General features: G+C 40.4%; 1 protein-coding gene across 2 annotated transcripts in view; it reads right to left on the reverse strand.

The window, feature by feature from the left end:
* Positions 1 to 5,840: 5,840 nt before the first annotated feature.
* Sgcg (sarcoglycan gamma) overlaps positions 5,841 to 22,819 on the reverse strand; it is a 39,746-nt gene continuing 22,767 nt past the window's right edge. For both annotated transcript variants that reach the window (XM_048340841.1, XM_048340842.1), the window contains exons 5-8: positions 21,171 to 21,290; positions 12,517 to 12,589; positions 8,782 to 8,905; positions 5,841 to 6,503 (exon numbers count right to left, since the gene is read on the reverse strand). In XM_048340841.1, the coding sequence (XP_048196798.1) occupies positions 6,330 to 6,503; positions 8,782 to 8,905; positions 12,517 to 12,589; positions 21,171 to 21,290 (491 nt within the window). In that variant the 3' untranslated portion in view covers positions 5,841 to 6,329. The remainder of the gene's footprint in view (positions 6,504 to 8,781; positions 8,906 to 12,516; positions 12,590 to 21,170; positions 21,291 to 22,819) is intronic.

Genomic DNA, 22,819 nt, shown 5'->3' on the forward strand with positions numbered 1-22,819 from the left:
ATAAAATCATTGTAACTGGTATTTCTTGAGAAATGGTCCATTGGAATTCAAAGTGAAATTTCTAGCACAGCATTGTCTTATGTTTTTATGCTCCATTGTTAAGGTTTCTTATTCATGATTAACTGAACATGAGGTACATGGTATGAAGGTTCATTAGATACTCATTGATGGAGTGTAGGAATTTGTTTTTTTTTTTTTTCACCTTTTCAGGGAATAAGGTTAGTTAATGTCAGCTGCATTGATGGTTTCTTTTCCTTGGGATAGCCAATGCATGTCTGGGGGCTAATTCACAGGAGCTCTAATTGATAGGTAATCTTCCTGATATGGCACAGTCCTCTCCCCCTCTGTCTCCTCTCCGACCCCTCCCTTTCCTCTCCCCCCTCTCCCTTCTCCCCCAGCCCCAGGCTGAGCAGATGAGTCTGAGGTCAAGGCTGAGGTCAAGGCTGATGTCTGTCTTCTGGGGCTATGAAAATGGCTCTTCAGCTTTATTTGAAAGAGCCAAATTGGTGCTCAAGTTCAGCACACAGAATGTAATTTAATTGCCTTTCAATGTTAATTGCTTTGGAGAGGGCTTCTGGTCCTGGGGCTTAATTGAGGGCCTAGGCACTGTCCTTGAGCCTTTTTGCTCAAGGCTAGCCCTCTACCACTTGAGCCACAGTTCCATTTCCAGATTTTTTTGAGGGTAGTTAATTTGAAGAAAAGAATCTTATGGGCTTTCTGCCTGGGCAGGCTTTGAACTGTGATCCTAGATCTCAGCCTCCTGAGTAACTAGGATTACAGGCATGCACCACCAGTGCTCGGCTCAGTGCTAACATTTACACAGAAAACTTTATCTGGCCTTGATGACAGTTGATCTAGTTAGAGGTCAATGTTTTTCTAAGCTTTTACAGAAATAACAGGTTCAGAATCCTTATATGTAATGCTTGGATCCAATTGTGTTTCAGAGTTTAGTTTTTATGAAGTTAATGGCATAAAACTTTCTTGTGGAAGGGATGGAAAAGTGGTTCTGAAGTTTGAACTTAGGACCTCATTCTTGCTAGTTTGTTTTAGTTCCTTCCAGATAAATAATGTGCCTTGCCCAGCTGGGCTTTAGAGTACAATCCTCCTACCTGTGCCTCCCACACAGCTGGAATTACAGGTATGTACCATCATGCCTATCTTATTTTTCACTAATTTTTTTCCCCTCAGGCTAACCTCAAGCCATGTTCCTCCTATCTGTGCCTCCCAAGTAGCTGGGATTATAAGTATGTGCCATTAGGCAAAAGCTAAATTTTGTGCTAGAGTTTTGAACTAGGTTTTGTACTAGAGTATTAGTTTTGAACTGAGATCCTTGCACTATCTAGACAAACATCCCACCACTTAAGCCATACTCTACCTCCAGGACATACAATATTTTAGTTCACTTTGCCAGGGTTGGCAACAGTCTTCAATCAAACACTTCAATACTTCTTAAGCCTTTGAATAGCCACAGTTAATATGACAGTATCAATACAGCAAGATGGGGAGCCACAAGTGCTGAGCCCAAGAATGACAAAACCAGGATCAATTAAAAAAGAAAAGAAAAAAAATAAGAAGTTGTTCGTTCATGGATCTGACTTTGGAAAGGGTGGAATTTCTTCCATCTGTACCAGTTGATGTTTTCTAGATCTTAGTATCCACACTCAGAGGGTTCCACAGAGAATCTGCAGCAATTTGTTGTCAAGCATTGCCTGTGATCACAGGCTGAAGTCCAGAGCCTAGTGGTCCGCTCCACTGGCTGGAAACTAGGAGCTGAAGTCTGCAGGTGGAATTTCTTAAGACAGGCTTCCATTGCACCCACCCCCTGCCTCCACCACCACCACCATTTAAGAGCTATGATTTCAAGTGCTGTCATTCATTCGTTCAAGCAAAACAAAACCAAATTCTGAGCACACCGTAGGCATTGTGTACGTTAGATTCCATGGTGGTCACTTGCTGTTTGAAGTTTGGTCAAACGACAACCTGGGGTGATTTATTTACTGTATAAATTATAATCAGTATATTTATATTCAAAAGTGAAATGAGTTAAATTTTAGTTGAAGATGATAAGAATTTAAAATATTTATCTTATTTTTAGGTTGTATTGGGTGAGGGTGGGAGGTGAGGGTGGGTGGGGACCCTGGGGCTTGAAACCAGGACCTAGGCTCTGTCCTTGAGCTTTTGTGCTCAAGGCTGGCACTTGAACCCTTGAGTCACAGCTCCACTTCTGGCTTCTTGGTGGTTAATCGAAGATAAGAGTCTCACAGACTTTCCTTCCCTGATTGGCTTCAAACTTCAGTCCTCAGATCTCAGCTTCCTGAGTAGTTAGGATTACAGGTGTGAGCCACAGGCACCTGACTGTATCTCTCTTTTATAGTTGGAAAGTGTTGTAGAATTACCTACACTTCCTGCACAGACAGTTAACATCACTGTATTTAAAGTAGGCTTTCCATCAGCCTACCTCTCACAGTCTTCTGATGGACATGATGCTTTCTACTTGACACAAGATTCACTTGGCTACATTCCACTTTTGGCTTTTTGGTGGCTAATTGGAGATGAGTCTCATGAACTTTACTGCCTGGGCTAGCTTTAAACCTCAGATCTTAGCCTCTGTTTCTCAGTTGGTTCATTCATTGGTAAGAAACATTTCTACAAGATCAAGAATAGTCCATGATCACTCGGAATAGTAGAAGCTATTGAAGTGCCAGGCCGTTGACCCCCTCCACACCCCCCCCCCCCCGCCCCAAGACTACCAAGGAGCCAATTCCGATGCAAGAACATGAGAGTCATTTATTGCAAACTCGAGCTGGACTCACAACCCTTCCTGGCGCAGCAGGTCTGAGATTGTGAGCCCCGTCTCTTTGTTCCGCCGGATTTTTATTGGCAATAGGATGGGGGAGGGACTACTATTGTAATTGGGTGAGGGTTCGCGGGCTTTCATTTGTTTGGCTAACATTTCGCAGGCTAGCGCACAATAGGATGGCATTTTGCGGGCAAGCTTTGTCTCTGACCCATTGGCTAGGGGTGTGCTCATTTCCCATAAGGGCAGGGACTTTCTAGCTTAGTGGTTACGGGATAGGGTAAATCATACATAGCAAGTAAATCATAGGTTTGGGGAAATCACACTACGTGAGGTCACCAGGACATCCAAGTAGGACTTTCTGGTTGATTGTTGTCACCTAGGCTGGGGCTTTTCGCTCTTGTCCTTATTTGGTCATCTGAGTCTGCATTTCAGTTAGTCATTTCTGAGACACCCCCTTCCACAGTTTCCAGGAGAACAATACTCAGGTCTAACTCTCCTTGTTTTATCTGACGCCTGTCATGGCTCAGACTTGACCCTCACACTACCAGTCTATACCTCAGTAGTTAGGCCTACTTAACCCTTAATCTGCAGTGGAAATTTAAATTGTAAAATGTATGTGTTACAGGTTAGAATTTGGCCCAGCTAAATGTTTTCTTCTAATGAAGAAGAAAATGTTTATCATTGGAGAACTCACCCTACAGCATCTTTAAAGATGATTGTATTCTCTTTGTGCAACACCTTGTAAAAAAATTTATGTTCAATTAATAATAAAAAATATATATTAAAAAAAAGATAATTGTATTAAGAAAAAAAAAGGGTTTTCACTTTTTATGCAAATGTTTAATTCTCCATACTTTCTACTCCATACTTCCATACTTTCTATTGACCTATCTAGCATCTGAACATCATTCTTTGGACAACTATTAACAAAACCAAATTGCTTAATGTCCAGTGATCCTGTGTTAAGTCATCTGGGCTTGAAGACATTTGGCACAAACATGGAACAGGAGAATAGATATGACAAAATAGCAGATTGATCTGGGTGCTTGTGGCTCACACCTGTAATTCTAGCTACTCAGGAGAATCTAGATTCGAAGTCAGCATGGGCAGGAAAGTCCATGAGACTGACCTCTAATTAACCAGTAGTAAGCTGGAAGTAGAACTGTGGCTCAAGTGGTAGAACATAAGCACTAGCCTTGTTCAAAACAAAACCAAAAACAACTCAGAGACAGTGCCCAGGCCCTGAGTTCAAGCCCCAGGACCAACACAGAGAAGAACAAAAGCAGATTTAATTACATTAGAAAAAGATGAAGATTTAAATGGAAAAAGTTATCTGTTTATAATTAAAGTCACCCAAGCCCTAGCAAAATTCAGAGCAGTTGGTTGCTCTTAACAGCTTAGCACTATTTCTATCTTGCAGTCTCATGCTTATGTATATATAATCGACTTTAAAATCAAAGACTCATTCTAAATGGGCTTTGCTATTTGATGCACACCCTGTGAAAGCAACAGTAGAGTTCCCTTCTTTCTCAATTATAAGTGGACAGTGAGTTTGAGTTGTGTTATGCTTGCAAATACTGTGGGTAGAAAGCTGCAGGCTTCTGTTCTTACACATCTGGAACTAATTTGGTATTCTTAGGATAAGAGCTGGCCAAACAAAATGTATCCTCCAGCTCTTTATTTTCTTTCTTTCTTTTTTTTTCTTTTGGTGCCAGTACTAGAACTTGAACCAAGGGCCTGAGCACTGTTGCTTAGTTTTTTCTCTCAAGTCTATCACTTCAACCACAGATCTACTTTCAGCTTTCTGCTGATTAATTGGAGATAAGAGTCTCCTGGACATTTCTGTCCAGGCTGGCTTTGAACCTCAACCCTCAGATCTCAGCCTCCCGATTACCAGACTATAGGCATGAGCCATCAGCATCTGACTCCTTCCCACTCTTGGATGGGGTATTTTACAAAACCAGGGAGCAACCTACACCAAAGCATATTCCCTTAGGTTCCATGTTGGATTTACATTACCCAGCCCATTGGTGTTGGATGCATTTCCACAGACTGTAAGAGTCTGCTCTGCAGCTGCATCCAGCCTGAGTCTGCAGGGTGGAAGGAAGCACATGGCCGAGCTACAGAGCCGAGCAGATCAGCCGTTTGACACTGACAGATGAAACCCTTTGGGCTCCATTTTCTTCACTTAAATCACTGTTATCTATCTATACATTTGTTGCATAGTTTGGTATTTGGGTGGAGTGAGACTATGTCAGTGTTTTTCCAGCCAGGCACCAGTGACTCACACTGCAGGCTGAGATCTGGGGATTGAGGTTTAACGTCAGCCAGGGCAGCAAAGTCTGTGAGACTCTTATCTCCAGTGAACCACCAGAAAACCAGAAGTAGTCCTGAGGCTTACTAGCCTTGAGGGAAAAAGCTCAGAGACAGAGCCAAGGGCCTGAGTTCAAGTACCAGTACTGACGAAAAATATATAATAAAGTTTTTCCAACTGAAAATGGCTGTGCAAAATTAGTGTCACGTTTGAGGTTAATTACAGTAGTACCTGTCACCTGGTCAAGTCTTGTTAGATGAATTTTGTCACAGTCACTTGGAACAAAAATAATGCCTCACTCAGAGGGATATAAGGACTAAAGGAAGTTAAGACTTAGAAAGGTTGTAAAACAAAGGTTTTTTTTTTTTAAATTCTCATTGCCTGTACATAGAAAGCATGATTCATTTTGTATCATTTATTCCCTTGGCTACACAGGGAAAACCAGATCAAATTCTAAACCTGACGATTTCCCTGTAATACCTAACACACTACCTTAGACTAAGGAGAGAACTGCCTAATATGGTGGGCCTATTTCTGTTTTATTGTTGCTTTTTGTTTCAGTTCTGGGGTTTAAACTCAGGGCCTGGGTATTGTCCCTGAGCTGTTTTGCTCAAGCTAGCTAGCATTCTCATCACAGGAGCCACAGCTCCATTTCTGCCTTTTTTGGGAATTTAGAAATAAGAGTCTCATATACTTTGCTGCCTGGGCTGGCTTCAAACTGAGATCTTCAGTTCTCAGCTGAGTAGCTAGGATTACAGACATGAACTTCTGGCATCGACATCCACCATATTTCTTATGAACCAGCACTACTTTCATGAAGTATTAGATATCTGCTGTTAAATATCAGGAATTAATTCCACACAGCAACTCAACATTTCATCGAACGTTGGCTTTGTACAGGAGGGAGAGAGGCTAGGAAGAGGAAAGTCACAATGTTTTTTGATGAAAACCAACCCATCATGTAAACCAAGTCACATTCTTTTTTGACATTGCTTTGCTTTTGTGTCTCATCCCCATGTTTGAAGTCATGTTGTCTTGGCCAAACACTTATGTTTGCATCTTCTGCCCTGTGAGTTTGTGGGAAAGTACATCTTCTCCCATATCTTGTCCCAGACTTGCAGAATGTCTTTCCGGCCTCCTCTCCAAATGCAAAAACTCAAGGCCATACTCCTCAGCTTCCCAAATCAGATTGGTGCTGGGGGACAAGGCAGTGGCTCAGAGACAGATGTGACTGTGCTCTAGGCATGTGCTGCTCACCCCAGCCACTGTCGAGTACAGCTTCCCATCCGGACACACGCAGACCTCATACAGTTCCTGTGCGCTGCCTGAGGGGCCCCAGCTCCCCTGCACCAGCTCGGGTAAGTGCAGGCTTGCTGAATCAATCACAAGCTGTTTGGGGACAAAGGGAGAGAGATGAAATGTTGAAGGAGGAAGGAACCAGAACCAGAGAAATTCATATCTTAAGATGTTTCACTAGCCAGGCACCAGTGACTCAGACTTAGAATCCCAGCTACTCGTGAGTCTAAGATCTGAGGATCCTGGTGCAAATTCAAGAGAATTTTATTTTATTTTGTTTATTTATTTATTTATTTTATTAACCAGCAAAGGAAGGCCAGGAGTAGAAGTGTGGCTGAAGTAGTAGAACACCAGCCTTGAGCAAAAAAAGTCAAGCGAGAGTGTGAGGCCTGAGTTAAGAGGTGTGAGCCACCTAGCTAAGCCAATTGAAATACAATGAAAGCGACTCATTTTTCTGAGCATATTATAAATGAACTAAACTGAAATGTAAACAAAATGACAGAGAGGGAAGCTTAGAGACCTTTTTGTTAAAGACTTCTCACACTGAGCCACCCCATGACACACTTATAGGAACTAAAATCAGTGTGGGTAGACATACTTTTCTTCCTTGCCAACAGAATCTCTCCCCCACCCACCTTTAATTTCTATGGCTCTCCAGGAATTCCAGTCCTTATTTTTTTCTTTTTTTTAAACCATGTTACATTAGTTATACTGAGGATAGTTTCATGGTTACATTTCCGGGAATTCCAATCTATTGATGAGCAGTAGAATTCTAAGGAACTCCAATCTAAGGGCTCCTGCTGTCCCTGTGAAGTGAAGACAAGGCAAGGGCAGCATGCTGGGCAGAGCTTGCCCTGTGGGAGGGGCACAGGCCCAGAGGCCACAAAATCCAGTGAGTATCATTTAAAATGTAGAATGTCTTCAGGCCAGTGTCACTGCCCACTTACAGCTCTTTATTTCCTCTACTGGGCTTTTAATTTGTTGGTCAGTGCCCTGTCCTTTTTTGTGATTAGTCTTTTCTCGTTGCCAATTCTGTGTGTGTGTGTGTGTGTGTGTGTGTGTGTGTGTGTGTGTGTGTGTGTGTGATGCTCTTGCTGAGGTATCTGTTGCTCTACCACTTGAGCCATAGCTTCACTTCTGGCTTTTTTTTGGTAGTCTCTCAGGTATATCTACCCAGGCTGACTTCAAACCACAATCTTTATATCTTAGTCTCCCTAGTAGCTAGGATTACAAAGGTGAGCTACCAGCATATTGAGCCCAGCATATTTTGATCCTTAGTGTTGGTGACCTTAAAAAAGTCTGAAATCCTAGCTACCTGTGAGGTGGAGATGGAGGAGTGTGGTTCATGACTAGCCCCAGAGAAAAAAGTTTGAGAGCTGATTTCAACCAATGTCAGGGCATGTGTTTTCCAGTTATGGAGTAAAATGGTAGGGTATAAGGGTAGTATAATGGTAGGGCACAGTGGCATACCCCTGTCACCCACCAGAACCCAAAGAAACACAAGTAGGAGGACTGCAGTTCCCATTGCAGCTTAGCCTGTCTGAGTGTTATATGTCTACGTGTAAACCACAGAGGCAAAAAGGGGATCGAGGACCGGTTCAAATGGCAGAGCACTTGCCTAAAAAGTATGAGGTCCTGATTCCAAACTGCAGTACTGCAATAAATAAATAAATAACAACGTTCCTGTTTTCCCTCTCTCATTTTCATTTAATCCGAATGGCACATTGCTCCGGGCAATAGCATTGCATGGTTGTCATCTACATGTGACTCCCGTGACAGCCATTCTGAAAGAACTTGGACATTATAGAAGAAGGCAAAATTGACATTCTCTGTAAGTGCTGAAAATCTGTGATTTTTTTCAAAGTTCACAATAACAAGTGTTGTTGTTTTTTTCTGTTGCTATTATTCTTTTGTCTTGTTTTGTAACAGTACTGGGGCTTGAACTCAAGACTTCCTGTTCTTATTTGGCTTTTTCTGCTTAATGCTGGGGCTCTACCAATTGAACCACACCTCTACTTCTAGTTTTTTGGTTGTTAATTAGAGGTAAGAGTCTCATGGACTTTCCTGCCTGAGTTGTCTTCAAATGGTGATCCTCAAATTCAACTTCCTGAATAACTAGGATTACAGTCATGAGCCACTAGCACCTGGCTAAGAAGTGGTTTACCAATGTTGGTAATGAAAGGTGGATCAGCTCTAATATATAATTGTTATAACATTTCTTTCAGTGCTGGAGTGTGGTTTGCTTCCCTTTCACACTTCCTACTGTTGCCATTTGTGTTCTCATTACAAATGACCGCAATGTCCCAACACCTTCATGATGTGATTGTTAAAGAAATGGAAACACAGCAGGACTTGCATTCATTCAACTCACCATTCCTTCACTACTCTGCAAAAGAATGTCCATTTGAGAAAGAGCTTCAATTTTCCCAGCGTGAGCTTTTATATTAATCCCCTTTGGAGCATCCATGCTCAGACTCCGTGTGGGAGATTCTAGCCTGAAGAGGAAACAAACAAACATACAAAAAAAAAAAGTATGATTTGAACACCAGTTCCTGTGCCAGCACAGTACAGGCTCGTGATCCCAGAATGCTGAATCTGGAAGACCTCTGGAAACCAAGGGTTTGCAGGCCAATCTGGGCACCACAGTGAAGAAAACAGACACCCATTACCCCACAACCCATGGCCTAGCATCAAACATAAACTGGACAAAAGACACTTCATCTTTATGTTTCTCAACATATCAGCATACTGTTCGTTCAACATATCAGCATGCACTGTTCATTGATAAATCCAGAAATAACAGCAAGTCAAGAAATATGTGGAAGCATGGCTCAGCTGGTAGAGTGCCAGCCAATGAGCAAAAGCGTCAGACACTGAGAGAAAAAAAAGAAATACATATTCTACCAACAACAGCCTAGGAGATTATTCCTTCTATAATGGGACAAAACAGTCCTAACTCTGTGCAGTTCAGATGGTGAGGTTTAACCTCAGCATACCACATCAAAAGCAAATGCCATTGTGAGTAACTGAAAGGATTATAGTATTAAGTTAATACATGCACTTATTTGATGGGGAAAAAACAGATTGAAAGACAATATGTTCCATGTTTATGAGATAGAATAAACTACTTAGACAGGTTTTGGTTTTTAGCTTAGAAAGTTGACAGGATAGATTGGAAATTTTCTTTTAGAAAGGGATGGAGAAAGGAGGAGGAAGAGAAAGAAAGAAGGGGAGAAAGGAAGAGAAGGACCAGGTGTGGCAAAATTAATAGCAGACAAAATAAGGAGGAATAAACGACATTACTTAATAGCTAAAAGGAACAACTTGCAGGAAGATTAAGTAAACATGATTTATATGCACCTAAAAATTAAAACTAAAGGAGTAATGATACCATCATTATAGAGGGAGTTTTAACAAACCTTCTCAAGACAATGATAGATACAGAAAAACATTTACACAGATGATATTAGTCACGTAATTGTTAATACTGACCTAGGACACACACACATACACAAACACACACTTTTCATTAAGGAAAATAGAACAAACTTTATCCATAAAATTGAATGAATGGCTCCATGCCAATGATTTCAATGATTTAGGTGATAAGGCTAAGCAAGAAATAATCAAAATGGAATATTTATTTACTTAGTGCAGGTACTAGGATTTGAACTCAAAATCTTTTGCTTGGCTTTTTACTCAAAGATGGTAGAAGGAGGGCATAGAAGAACATAATATAAACCCTAAAAGATAACAATTGTTCACTTAGAATATCTTGCAAAACTATCCTTCAGAATTGAGGGGAAAATAACCTTCCACAATTAACTATACCTATAGGAATCCAACACTACAGGAACCATCACTACAGAACATATTTAAAGCATTTTTACACACAGAAGATGAAGACAAAACAGGAAAAATAACATACCAACACTAGATGTGTATTATCATAGGAATAGGAAAAAAGTAAGCATGGTAAAACACCAAAATGACAGGAAATATTAAATATATTGCAGTATTAACACTGAATGTGAATGATCTCAACTCCACTCAAAAACTGTATAATGGCAAGTTGGATTAAAAGGCAAGACCTATTCATTGCCTACAAAAAATACATAAAGACAAATACAGGCTTAGGGTAAAAGAAAGAGTATTTTGCAAAGTATAACTATAGTTTTATCTGGTAAAATAGACTTTAAGAGACAAGATCATACCATATTAACAAGGGAACAATCCATGAGAAGAAATTACAGTTGTTAGCAGATACACAACTCCCAAGTTTCTTAAACAAATACTTGTGAGCTTACAAGCTTGAGTAGACCACAGCACAATATCTGTGGGAGACTTTAGTAGCCAACTCCTATCAATAGATAGAAAATGCATAAAAGAAATTAACAATAAGCCTAAGAACTAAATGATACCACACACCAAATGGACTTGACATATCTATAGAATATGTCACCCAACAGCTGAACCATACACTCTTTTCTAAGCAGCCCATGGATCTTTCTACAAAACATATAATATTTTAGGGCCTAAAGAAAATATTAGTAAATATAAGGTAATTATCTTTCTGTATTTAAAAGTTAATTATTATAAAGGTGATGTAGAGAGGGGTTACAGTCACATAAATCAGGTAATGAACACATTTCTTTTTGGACAATGTCACCCCTTCCCTTACTCTCTCCCAGTTTTCCCTCCCATCCCTACACTTTCTCTTCTATCAGATCATAATGGAATTGTAGAACTCAACAGGAAATGAAACTACAGATTGTATTCAAACACACAGAGACTGAATCACACATTGTTGAATGACAAGTGGGTCATTGAAGAAATGAAGAGGAAGTGAAAAGGTACTAGAATCTAAGAAAAATGAAAGCACAAACCTACTAGAATCTTTGGGACATAGCAAAAGTAGTGCTAAGAGGCCTACATAAGCTCAAGTGCCTAGAAAAAGAACAAGTCTAACTCCAAACTAGTAGACAAAAGAAATAATGAAGACCAGAGAAGACATGAATGACATGGAGTTAAAAAATTATACAGTCACTGGGACAAAAAGTTGGTTCTTTGAAAAGATAAATTTAATTGATAACCCCCTAGCTAATCTGAAGAGGGAAAAGACTGAATAAATAAAATCATTGATGAAAAAAGGGATACTATAGAAAAATATTAATAAAATTCCAAGGCTTGTGAGGGAATATTTTGAAAACATATTCAAATAAACTAGAAAATAGAGAAGAGACAAAAAAAAATTTCTACATGGATCTGACCTACCAAACATAGAATCTAGAGGATATATATCAATTAAACAGATCGGGAACAAGCAACAGGATTGAAGAAGTTAATGTCTCAATAGAATCCCAATGTCTCAGTAGATCCCGGAACCAATGGATTCACAGCTGAATTCTGTAAAATCATTAAAGAACTAATACCATTACTCCTCAGATTTTTCCATAAGTTAGAAAGGGAGGAAATGCTATCTAAACTTATTCTCCAAAGCCAATATTACACTCATTCTAAAACTAGACAAGGCCATAATGATAGGAATCATAGGCCATTTTGTCACATGAGTATAGACACAAAAGTTCTCAATGAAACCTTTACAAGTCAAATTCAACAACAAATGGAAAAGGTCCTCCATGGATGAGGAGAGAGCCTGGCAACCATGTCTGGCAGGGGGAGGAGGGAAAGGCTTATCAGAGGCAGCCCAGACCATGGAGGTCTTAAGTGCCTACTGGGGATGCTGGGTTTTCCTTATGGCTGGTGCAGGACTAAGGAAGCATTTCATACAGATTGCTTCCAGCAAAATCACTCTGGCACTGGTTTTGAAGGCAGACTGGAAAGCAGCAAGAAGGTTTTTGGAATAGTACAGACCCTGGACCGAAACAGAACAGACAAGGAGGATAAAAAGTTCTAGAATCAGTTGGAACTTTGACTGACTTTGGATCTGAAGAAATAACAGCTTGTTATATGTAAAAAAGTCATGAATAACAATAGGACAATGAACACAACAAGAATACCTATTGCAACGATTACAGTATTATCTCAGCATGTATTCAGCTGTCTTCCCGCGCAAAGTTGGCTTGCCTTGGAAAATAATTCTTACCTCAGATCTGGAAATGGGTCAGCTCTGACAAGAGGGGTCTCCACTGAGTGTTCACAAAGAGCCCCCTCAGGACCTAAACAAAAACCAAAGAGGTATCAGGAACACATTTACAATAAGTTGCATGAAACAAATCAAACATGCAGTCTATACAGCATGAAGTAAGTCCTGTGCAAAAATCCAAAATGGTCCAAAACTTTGGAACTGTTTGAGATTTGGCATGATGCCAGCATTGGGAAATCTGAGCTCAGGTGACAGGTTGCAATCAAAGCCTTGCATACTAAAGATAATGGATGAAGTTACTCCCAGGCTATGTGCACAAGGTAGATACAAATTGGACAAACTTCATCTTTAGACTTTGATCCCATCCCTAAACATCTCAATATACCTGTGCAGACATTCCCAAATTCCCACAAACCCAAAGACTCAAACAATTTTGGTTTCAAGTATTTGGAGAAGGGGATACTCAGCCTATAAATTATATTCATAGCTGCCAAATTAGTGCAGATGTTTACATTTCAGGGAGAAAAATAGGTACAACTGTTTTCCTAATTTTCTGAGACTATAATATCCTATCAACCAAATGTGTTGTTTTTGGTGTTCTTTTGTGTTTTTTAAAAAACCTAGTACTTTTTTGTTCTCTGAGTAGTTGTACAAAGGGTTTCCAACTTATGTCAGTTTATGAGTGCAATCCATCTTGATCAATATCACCCCTTCAAAGTGAATTCAGAGCAGCAAGTTTATTTTTAAATTAGACAAGAACACTTGCTATCCAGCTGAAAAAAGAAATACTCCTATTGAAACTTTCATAGGTCTACACATTTAAGTTGAATATTTCTTTTGGTGTGTGTGTGTGTGTGTGTGTGTGTGTGTGTGTGTGTGTGTGTGTCTGTGAAAGTTGTGTCCTGTGCCACTTGTTTCTAAGATTTACTAGGAAAAAATATTAAAAAGCTATACATCTAAAAACATTCAAATTTCTAGCAACCAGTATATTCCTATCCATTCATTAGCCTGAGAACTTGATTGTATGCACAGTTCTCAGTCAGCTGGGGCCTGGATGCACAGGTGGAAGTCATGTTGTTTGTTAATTCTTAACCTGCTTAGACACACACACACACACACACACACACACACACACACACACACATTTTTGCTGGTCCTGGGGCTTGAACTCAGGGCCTGGGTGCTGTCCTTGAATTTTTGTACTCAAGACTAGCTTTCTACCACTTGAGTCAGAGTTCCATTTCCAGCTTTTTGGTAATTAATTGCAGGTAAGAGGTTCGTGGACTTTTCTTCCTGGGCTGGCTTTGAACCATGATCCTCAGACCTCAGCCTCCTGAGTAGTTAGAAAGATAGACATGACCCACTGGTACTTGGCATGACTTAGTTTTTAATATGAACCCAGAACTTCCATTTTAGATCTGTATGCTGTAGGGTTTCTTAAGTATAAATAATATAAACGTGTTGTTTATTATTTATGGTGACTGAACGTATGGAGTTTTAGGGTAAGAATTTCAAGGAGAACAAGTACCCCCAGGGGTAGGAAAATGTCATGAAAGTGAAGGAATGAATGAATTATCCCATTCAGTGGAAACATAGAGGTTCAACATGGAAATACGAATTATTTGTATTACATTTAAAAGTATTTCTCTTCTTGAATTTCATGGACAATTTTAGGGCATATTGTCCACACATACCAATCATAATTTACCCTATTAAAAAGATTTTAGGGCATCATATTGTCCACACATACTATCATAATTTACCTAAGTGATTTGAGCCAAGTGTAGACACCATCTCTGCTTAGATCCCTCCAGGTATTAGCCCTGCCCCATGCCTAGATCTCTCTGCTTAGGCCACGCCCCTGTTTCGACTGTTTTGCCTAGATCCCATCCCACAATAGGCCCCCACCTTGTCTTAAGCCACACCTCTTCTTAGGTCCCACTTGTTTTAGACACTGCCCCATTTGGGTTCTACCCTGTCAAGCTCCACCTCTACTTTGGTCCCACCCCTGTTTAGGCCCCACCCTTAGGCTCTCATTCAATTTAGGACCTACCCAGTCTTAGGTCCCATCCTGTTTAGGCCTCACTCCCTTAGGCCCTGTCCCTGTTTTAGGCCCTGCCCTAGGAGCTTCCCACAGAAACTGTAGTTCACACATAATTTCTTTCTCTGGAGTCTACAAGGATCTTAGAACTCATTCTCACACTGTGCAGACTATCCTGAAATACCGAAACAATGACAGTGTTTCTTTTCTAGCGCCCCCTTGTGCTGGTTTTGATATTAGGCACTGAAAAATAAATTGACAGGATGAAAGTTTCCCCAGACACTAGGTTGAGAGATCACCTCCTTGGTAGAAAATCTTGTCCCAAGCCCTCACTTATTTAACTCACAATACCTTTCCATAGCCTCCACAAAATTATTAACTATTAGCTTTGTTATTACAACTACTGCTTCCTGAGTAGTTCTAAGTATGAAGACAGGAAAAATCTCATACTGAAAGGCTTCAAGAGACCATAGCTTGTAGCATGCAAATAGGAAACTTAAATCGGCACAAAATGGAAACTTTAAATCACAACCATGATTTACATAAATACTATCATAAACTGCAACTCCCAGGAACATGTAAGTAAAGGTTAGTGGTTCTTAAAAATGATATAATCTGTGCAAATTCAAATATGAAACAGATATGCATGCAATAATGACATCTTTTTAAAATACTACTTATGCAAACCTAAAAGTTTATAGAGATCATTATGTAAAGTGAGGCTACACTGAACACCAGACTTTCCATGATAAATTGGGCCAATCCTATCTTATAGTACAATGTTTTGTTTAAAGTATGGACAATATTGTGTTTGTTCCAGAACAGGAAGTAATTTAACACAGTGTTCTGTATTCATATCCATAAGTATTTTATTTTCTCCTTGCATCTCCTGCAAAATACAAAAGAAAAAATAAGCTGGGTGCCAGTGGCTCATACTTGTAATTGTAGCTACTCAGAAGGCTGAGATCTGAGTATCACAGTGCAGAGACAGCCAGGGAAGAAAAGCCTGAGAAACTCTTACTTCCAATTATCCATCAAAATGCTGGAAGTGGAGCTGTGGTTCAAGTGCTAAACACTAGCCTTGAGCAAAATAGCAAAAGGACATGATCCAGGCCCTGAGTTGAAGCCCCATCACAAGAAAAAAGAAAAAAAAAAACTAGGTGCTGGGTACTTGCTTGTGGCTCATGCCAGTAATCCTAGCTACTTAGAGGCTGTGATCTGGAGGATTTAGGCTGAAATTAGCCTGTGCAGAAAAGTTAGTAATCAAGAATTAATCAGCAGGGGCTGGGGATATGGCCTAGTGGCAAGAGAGCTTGCCTGGTATACATGAGGCCCTGGGTTCGATTCCCCAGAACCACATATACAGAAAACGGCCAGAAGTGGCGCTGTGGCTCAAGTGGCAGAGTGCTAGCCTTGAGCAAAAGGAAGCCAGGGACAGTGCTCAGGCCCTGGGTCCAAGGCCCAGGACTGGCCAAAAAAAAAAAAAGAATTTATCAGCAAAAAGCAGGGATAGAGGCATGGCTCAAGTGGTAGAGTACCAGACTCATATAATTTTATGCAGCAAGTAGATTGCTTGTGGCATATATAGCATCATCATCTAAAACATGAGCAGTACTTACTTAGTTCTGAGTAGCCAAGGATGAGCTGTGGAAATACAGATGGTCCCTAGCTCAACATGGCTCCACTTACAAGTTTCTAACCTCATGATGGTAAAAAAAAATATACATTCAGGACTTGAATGCTGACTTTTGCTAGGCTAGTGAGCCATGCAGTGTTTTCCTGTGGTGGTGGGGCTCTGTACATCCCAAGCAGCTGGAATCACAGGGTTCCCCTGTGTAACACGGGTTTTATGTCAGATGAGTGAGTCCTGCAGGCTAATGGCAGCGTCCTCAGCACAGATTGGCAGGCTAAGAGAAGCTAGGTGTTTGGGAGGATTGGCGTATTAAGTACACTCTTAATTTGCACAGTTTCTATGGCAACTTTACCAAGATGTAGTTCCACTATGAGGCAAGGGGCATCTACAGTTAAAAAGTAACCATCTTAAGCCAGGTGCTAGTGTCTCAGGCCTGAAATCCTTGCTACTCAGGAGGCTGAGATCTGAGGATCATGGTTTGAAGTCAGCCTGGGCAAGAAAGTCCGTGAGATTCTTGTCTCCAATAAACTACTCAGAAAAGCCAGAAGTGGCTCTGTGGTTCAACTGGTAGACTGCTAGCTTTGGGCAGAAAAAGGCTCAGGGACAGTGTCCAGGCCCTGAGTTCAAACCCAGGACTGGCCAAAGAAATAAATAACAATCTTTCAATAACTGAGTAATAGAAAACAAAAAAGGTAGGCCACAAACATTAGTGTAGTTTATCTGGGTTTATGTAAGTAATATGGCAATATGCCTGCAAAGAAAAGACCAAAACATTTTATATGTGATGTATTCTGTTTGCCTAGGTTAATCTACCTGACTATCCCTCTATCCATTCACCCATCCATCCATCCATCCATCCAGTCACCTAACTATTCATCCATCCATGTACCCATCCATGCATCCATGCATACATTCATCTGTGGTGCTGGCCTCAAAGCCTCTTAAGTGTGTTTAAACAAGCCTCTACTACTGAGCTCCATTCCTAGCCTCACATAGGCAATTCTGACTTGATTATGGCTATAGAAATTACTAACACAGTGCCAGTGACACAACTTTATAAGGAAACATAACTCAATAATGAATTTTTATGGACTCTCCAATTACCTTCTAAGATGCCCATAATTAATGATTATGTCTGTTGATATGTGATTATGGTAATGTAATTACAGGGAGATATAAAATCTATAACTGGACATGTATTATCTTTAAATGAAAGTAGCATTTCTCAACCATTGAAATTATAAATGTCCATATTATCTGATCTTAATTATATCATTACCATCCCAACCTCAAAGTCAATACTCTTCAGAAACCATTTGGATATAATAAAAATGGATTTTCCTGAAATGGTTTCATGAAATGATTCTTAAGTAATTGCTGAATTTCAATGTAAATATATTTGCTTTTTGTTTACACTACAATTCAAATACTCCCAATGAAGAACATATAAAAGTATAATTGGCATAGCACTTGTTCCTTGAAGAAAATAGTCATTTCAGGTCCTGTAATCTAGGTTGTATAAATCAAGAATTAAAATAGCTGTACATATGCACTATTGACAAAGGAGAGTAAACCAAAAAAATGGTGTAAATACTGGGGTTTGAACTCAGGGACTAAGCACTCTGACCCTTAACATTTTTGCTCAAGGTTAGCGCTCTACCACTTGATCCACAGCTCCATTTCTGGCATTTTTTGTGGTCCCTTGGAAATACAAGTCTTGCAAACTTTTATGCCTGGGTTGGCTTCAATCTGGGATCCTCATGTCTCAGCCTCTTTCTAGCTAGGATTATAGGGATGAGTCCTTGGTGTCCTTTTTGTGCCAGTTCTGGGGCTTGAACTCGGGGCCTGGGCATTGTCCCTGAGTTTTTTTTGCTCACGGTTAGTGCTCTACTACTTGAGTCACAGCTCCACTTCTGCCTTTTTGGTGGTTAATTGGAGGTAAGAGTTTCACAGACATTTTTGCCCAGGCTGGCTCCAAATTTCAGTCCTCAGAGCTCAGCCTCTACAGTAGCTAGGATTAGAAGTGTGAGCCAGCAGTGGGCTGGTGCCCACTTTTGTACATGTAGTTGTACAACATGTAGATTAAGATTCCACATGTTAATTTATGAGTACAGTATTTTTGTACCTAATCTAATTATTAGTTGATCTTTATTATGCCATTACTATTCTAGTCCCAAAGTAATTAACTATTCAGAAACTGATCACTCTAGCTCATTAATAGGGAATGCTGGGATCACAAGATCTCCTGGGAGCTATGGTCCCTGCCACTGTCTGGAAATATGAGAGGATAAGACCACAGGGTGCCAGCCTAGCAAAAGACCCAAATTCCAAATCTCAGTGGAAAGTCTAAAAGTCATCAAGCCATCACACGTCAAAGACCTTCCCCTCTACAAATCAGAAGATTTCTGATGACAAAAATGTGGGCTACTTGGTCTTTATTTATTAAGCAATAATCAGTGTCCCTTAATTCAATTTCCTAAGGTCTCTCTGTTGTTTTAGAAAGAAAACCAGAAATATAAGCTGGACACCAGTGGCTCACGCCTGTGATCCTAACTACTCAAGGGGATGAGATGTGAGGATCACAGTTCAGAGCCAGATCTGGTAGGAAAGCCCATGAGACTCTTATCTCCAGTTAACCACTAAACAGCCTGAAGTAGAGCTTTGGCTCAAGTGGTAGAGCACTAGCCTTGAACACAAAAATCTCAGGGCCAGTGCTCACGCTCTGAGTTCAAGGCCCAGGACTGGCACATACGCACAAAGAAAACCCCAATCAACAACTCAGGAGCGCTACTGCCTTAAAATATGCTGTGATGTTAGATTATTTTTGTTTATTTATTTTACAGTTTTTCAAAGGAATTATATATGTATTACACAAAAGTTTATATTTATGTTGAGTCTGTTTCCTGGGCCCATTGATATATTGTTTTCACTGGGAATATTGTGAGAGAATAGTATTGCTTTTGGTTTTCAGGACAGCACAGATGTCAGAAACAATTTAACAGCTGATTGTTCTCCTAGTCTTTGCAGAAGTTCAACAAGTGGATTTAGAATATGTTCTGAAAAGTCCTCACAAAAAATATCCTTTTCTTCCTAAAAGTGAATCATATAACTTTATTTCTTTTTTCATTCAATAAATGTTTTTTGTTGTTGTAAGGTACTGGTGGCTCATGCCTGTAATCCTACCTAATCAGGAGGTGGAGATATGAGACTTGTGGTTCAAAGCCAGCCTGGAAAGACAAATCTAAGAGACTCTTAATGTCACTTAAATAGAAAAAAAAATAAGCACAAAAAAAAAAAAAACCCAAAAGCAAAAAACAAAAAAACAACCCCCCAAACACAAAAGTAAGGATGTAGCTCAAGTGGTATCACATCATGAGAAAAAAATTTAAGGGAGAGTAGAAAGCTCTGAGTGGCACACAGACAAGATAACTGTTGTTGTTTATTTGCTATAGAATCACAAGGAATTCAAATACCTGATGTAATCATGAGATACAAGAAACCTGAAAAACAGACACTAAATTTGTAGGGCTGTCACAGGAATGTATGACATGCTCTGAGCTACACTGGATGGAAAGATAAGGTAACAATATGGTAGAAGAAAAGAACAGGCAAAGATTTGTGATTTGAGAGGAGGATAGTATTTTTTCTAGAAGAGTATAAAAAGAATGTTTAAGTAAATGCCAGGAAATAAAGTTAAGAAATTCAAACAACAGGCTCACGCCTGTAATCCTAGCTACTCAGAAGGCTGAGATTTGAGGATCGTGGTTTGAAGCCAGCTCAAAAAGAGTCCAAAGTGGCACCTAGTCTTAAGCAAAAAAGTTCAGGGACTGCCAAGATCCCGAGGTCAAGCCCCAGGATCTGAAAAAAAAGAAAAAGAAAAAGGAAACCAAAGAGATCTCTCTCTTCCCCCACCCCTCAACCACATGAGGATTCAGCAAGAATGTTGTCTACAAGCCAGGAAAAGTGCCTTCATCAGAATCCAATCATCCTGGCATGCAAATCTGTCTTCCTACCCTTTAGAACTGTGAAAAATGTCCATAGTTTAAACCATTCCATCTATAGCATTTTGTTTTACATGTCTGAGCTGGCTAAGACAGACATTCTTCTTTATTCCTAGTGTTTTGAGAATAATTTTTTTTTTTTTTTTTTTTTTTTTTTTTTTTTTTGCCAGTCCTGGGCCTTGGACTCAGGGCCTGAGCACTGTCCCTGGCTTCTTCCTGCTCAAGGCTAGCACTCCGCCACTTGAGCCACAGCGCCGCTTCTGGCCGTTTTCTGTATATGTGGTGCTGGGGAATCGAACCTAGGGCCTCGTGTATCCGAGGCAGGCACTCTTGCCACTAGGCTATATCCCCAGCCCCTTGAGAATAGTTTTTAACTGTCGTTGAATTTCATCAAATGTCATTTGCTGCATCAATTCAAATGGTAATGTGATTTTTCTATTTTTTGCTAAATAACTAAAAACAATATGGTGGATTATGTTGATTTTCAAAGAACCAGCCTTGCACCTTTGAAATATACCCTTAGTCATGATATGTTATTCTTTTTTATATATGGATGAATTCTATTTGCTTGTATTTTTCTAAGAATATTTGCATCTGTATCCACGAGCAGTATTGGTTTCTTTGTACTGTCTGATTTTAGTTAAACAGAATCCATTGGAAAGTACTTCCTCCTCTTCTATTTTCTGGAAAAGATTGTGTCAAATTGTTAATTTTCGAAAACTTTATTAGAATTATCTTGTGAAACCATCTGAGCCTGAAGACATCTTTTGGAAGGAGTTTAAACCTTTTCTTCATCGTTTTTAGGGTTGTTCATGTATCTATTTCATATCATTTGTAGTTTGTATTTTTTGAGGACTTGGTCTATTATAAACAGTTGATTTAATGAAAAAAAAAAAAGAAATTCAAACAACACTTTGAATCTTTGTGAAAGAGTTCAGAGTGAATTGGCCCATGTATAATGGCAGTGGCTATGACGTACCAGTGACTCGAAGTCTATCTGTGCCAATCGCAACCTCCTTTTCATGCGCGGTGAACAGTGGCTTGCCATCTGCAGAGAGGATTTCAAACTGCTGACTCTGGATGTCTACCATTTTGGGACCTGAAGGATTAGGTAAAACAAGTCATTACAAGGTGCTTACCATAAGCCTCATGAAGCCTCTGCAAGCTGTGCCTTTCAGATAGGAGTAAGGAAACATTTAAGATCTGTTACCAGCAATTTTACTGATTTTACTGGTTCGACTTTGAAAGTTTTGGGCCTACATGTATGACTTGAGTAACTGGCCACAGAAATGTACATCTGTGTCAAAGCTGTGCTTCAATGTAGCAATGTTGATTTTCTACTCACAACTTGAAGAAAATTTGTTTACACATAATCATATTTCCTCCTTCCCTCCCTCCCTCCCGCCTTTCCTCCCTTCCTTCCTTCCCTCTCTTGCTCTCTCCTTCTTCCTCTCTCCTCCTCCTCCCCCTCTCCTTCTTCCCCCTCTTCTATTCCCTCTCTCTCCCCTGTCCTCTCTCTCTCTTCCTGCTGGTCCTGGGGCTTGAACTCAGGGCCTGGGGCTTGAACTCAGGGCCTGGGCACTGTCCCTGAGCTTTCTTTCTCAAGGCTAGCACTCTGTACCATTTGAGCCCAAACTTTACTTCTGGCCTTTATGAGTGGTTAATTGTAGATAAGATTCAGGGATTTTCCTGCCCAGGCTGGCTTTGAACTGTGAGCTTCCGATCTCAACCTCCTGAATATCTAGGGTTGCAGGCGTGGGTCACCAGTACCTGGCTTACTTCTTTTGGTATTACCCAGCTAAGGATGTTTGGATCACAAAAAGTGAGCTTTGTGAAAGACCTTCCTTCAAATGACTGGCTGGAGTGATCCATGCTTCCTAGGGAGATGACACCCCACCGTGACACTCCTCTTGGCCACCCTTCTCAGAAAATGGCCCCTGGCCCCACCTCCTGCTCATGGGGGAAAAAGACACATGACTGGAAGGCCATTCTTGGATTTTTGTCCTTCTCCTAGTCCTAAGATATGCACCCCCATTGCCTTCCAACTCATTAATATGTCCTGCATAGAACTGAGGGTGCCCAGTCTGTACCAGACACTGTGCCATTGTGCCTTGGGGGTGCAGAACATCATGTTTTCTTCACCTCACTAGCTCTTGTGTCCAGTTGTCGATTACTGGAGGCATTTATCCTGCGGCGGGGCGGGGGTGTGTCTGTGTCGCCCATTCCTCCTAAGGGTCCTGCCTCTCCAGCCCTGCTATTATCACAAACGAATCCCTCTAGACCACAGCTTTCACCATCGGCTTAAGAGAGGGGAACATTTTCCAGCTGTTTTATGCTAACTGGCTATTTTTGTCCATGGAAGTAAGAATTGATGATGAAAATCTCGCAGCCTTTCCTGCCCTGCTTGGCATCGAACCAGTGATCTTCACATCTCAGCCTTCTGCATAGCAAGGATTACAGGTGTGAGCCACTAATGCTCAGTTGTTTCTCTCATATATTTATTTGGGGTTGGTTGAAACTGAGGATGAGTTGGGCAATACAACATGACATTTAGACAATTCCTGTTCATAAAGAAGTACTAAATTCTTTGCGGAAAAAAAAGTTGTATATGCAGTAATATTCATGGAT

Source organism: Perognathus longimembris, chromosome 3, assembly GCF_023159225.1.
Source record: "Perognathus longimembris pacificus isolate PPM17 chromosome 3, ASM2315922v1, whole genome shotgun sequence".
Taxonomy (NCBI): domain Eukaryota; kingdom Metazoa; phylum Chordata; class Mammalia; order Rodentia; family Heteromyidae; genus Perognathus; species Perognathus longimembris.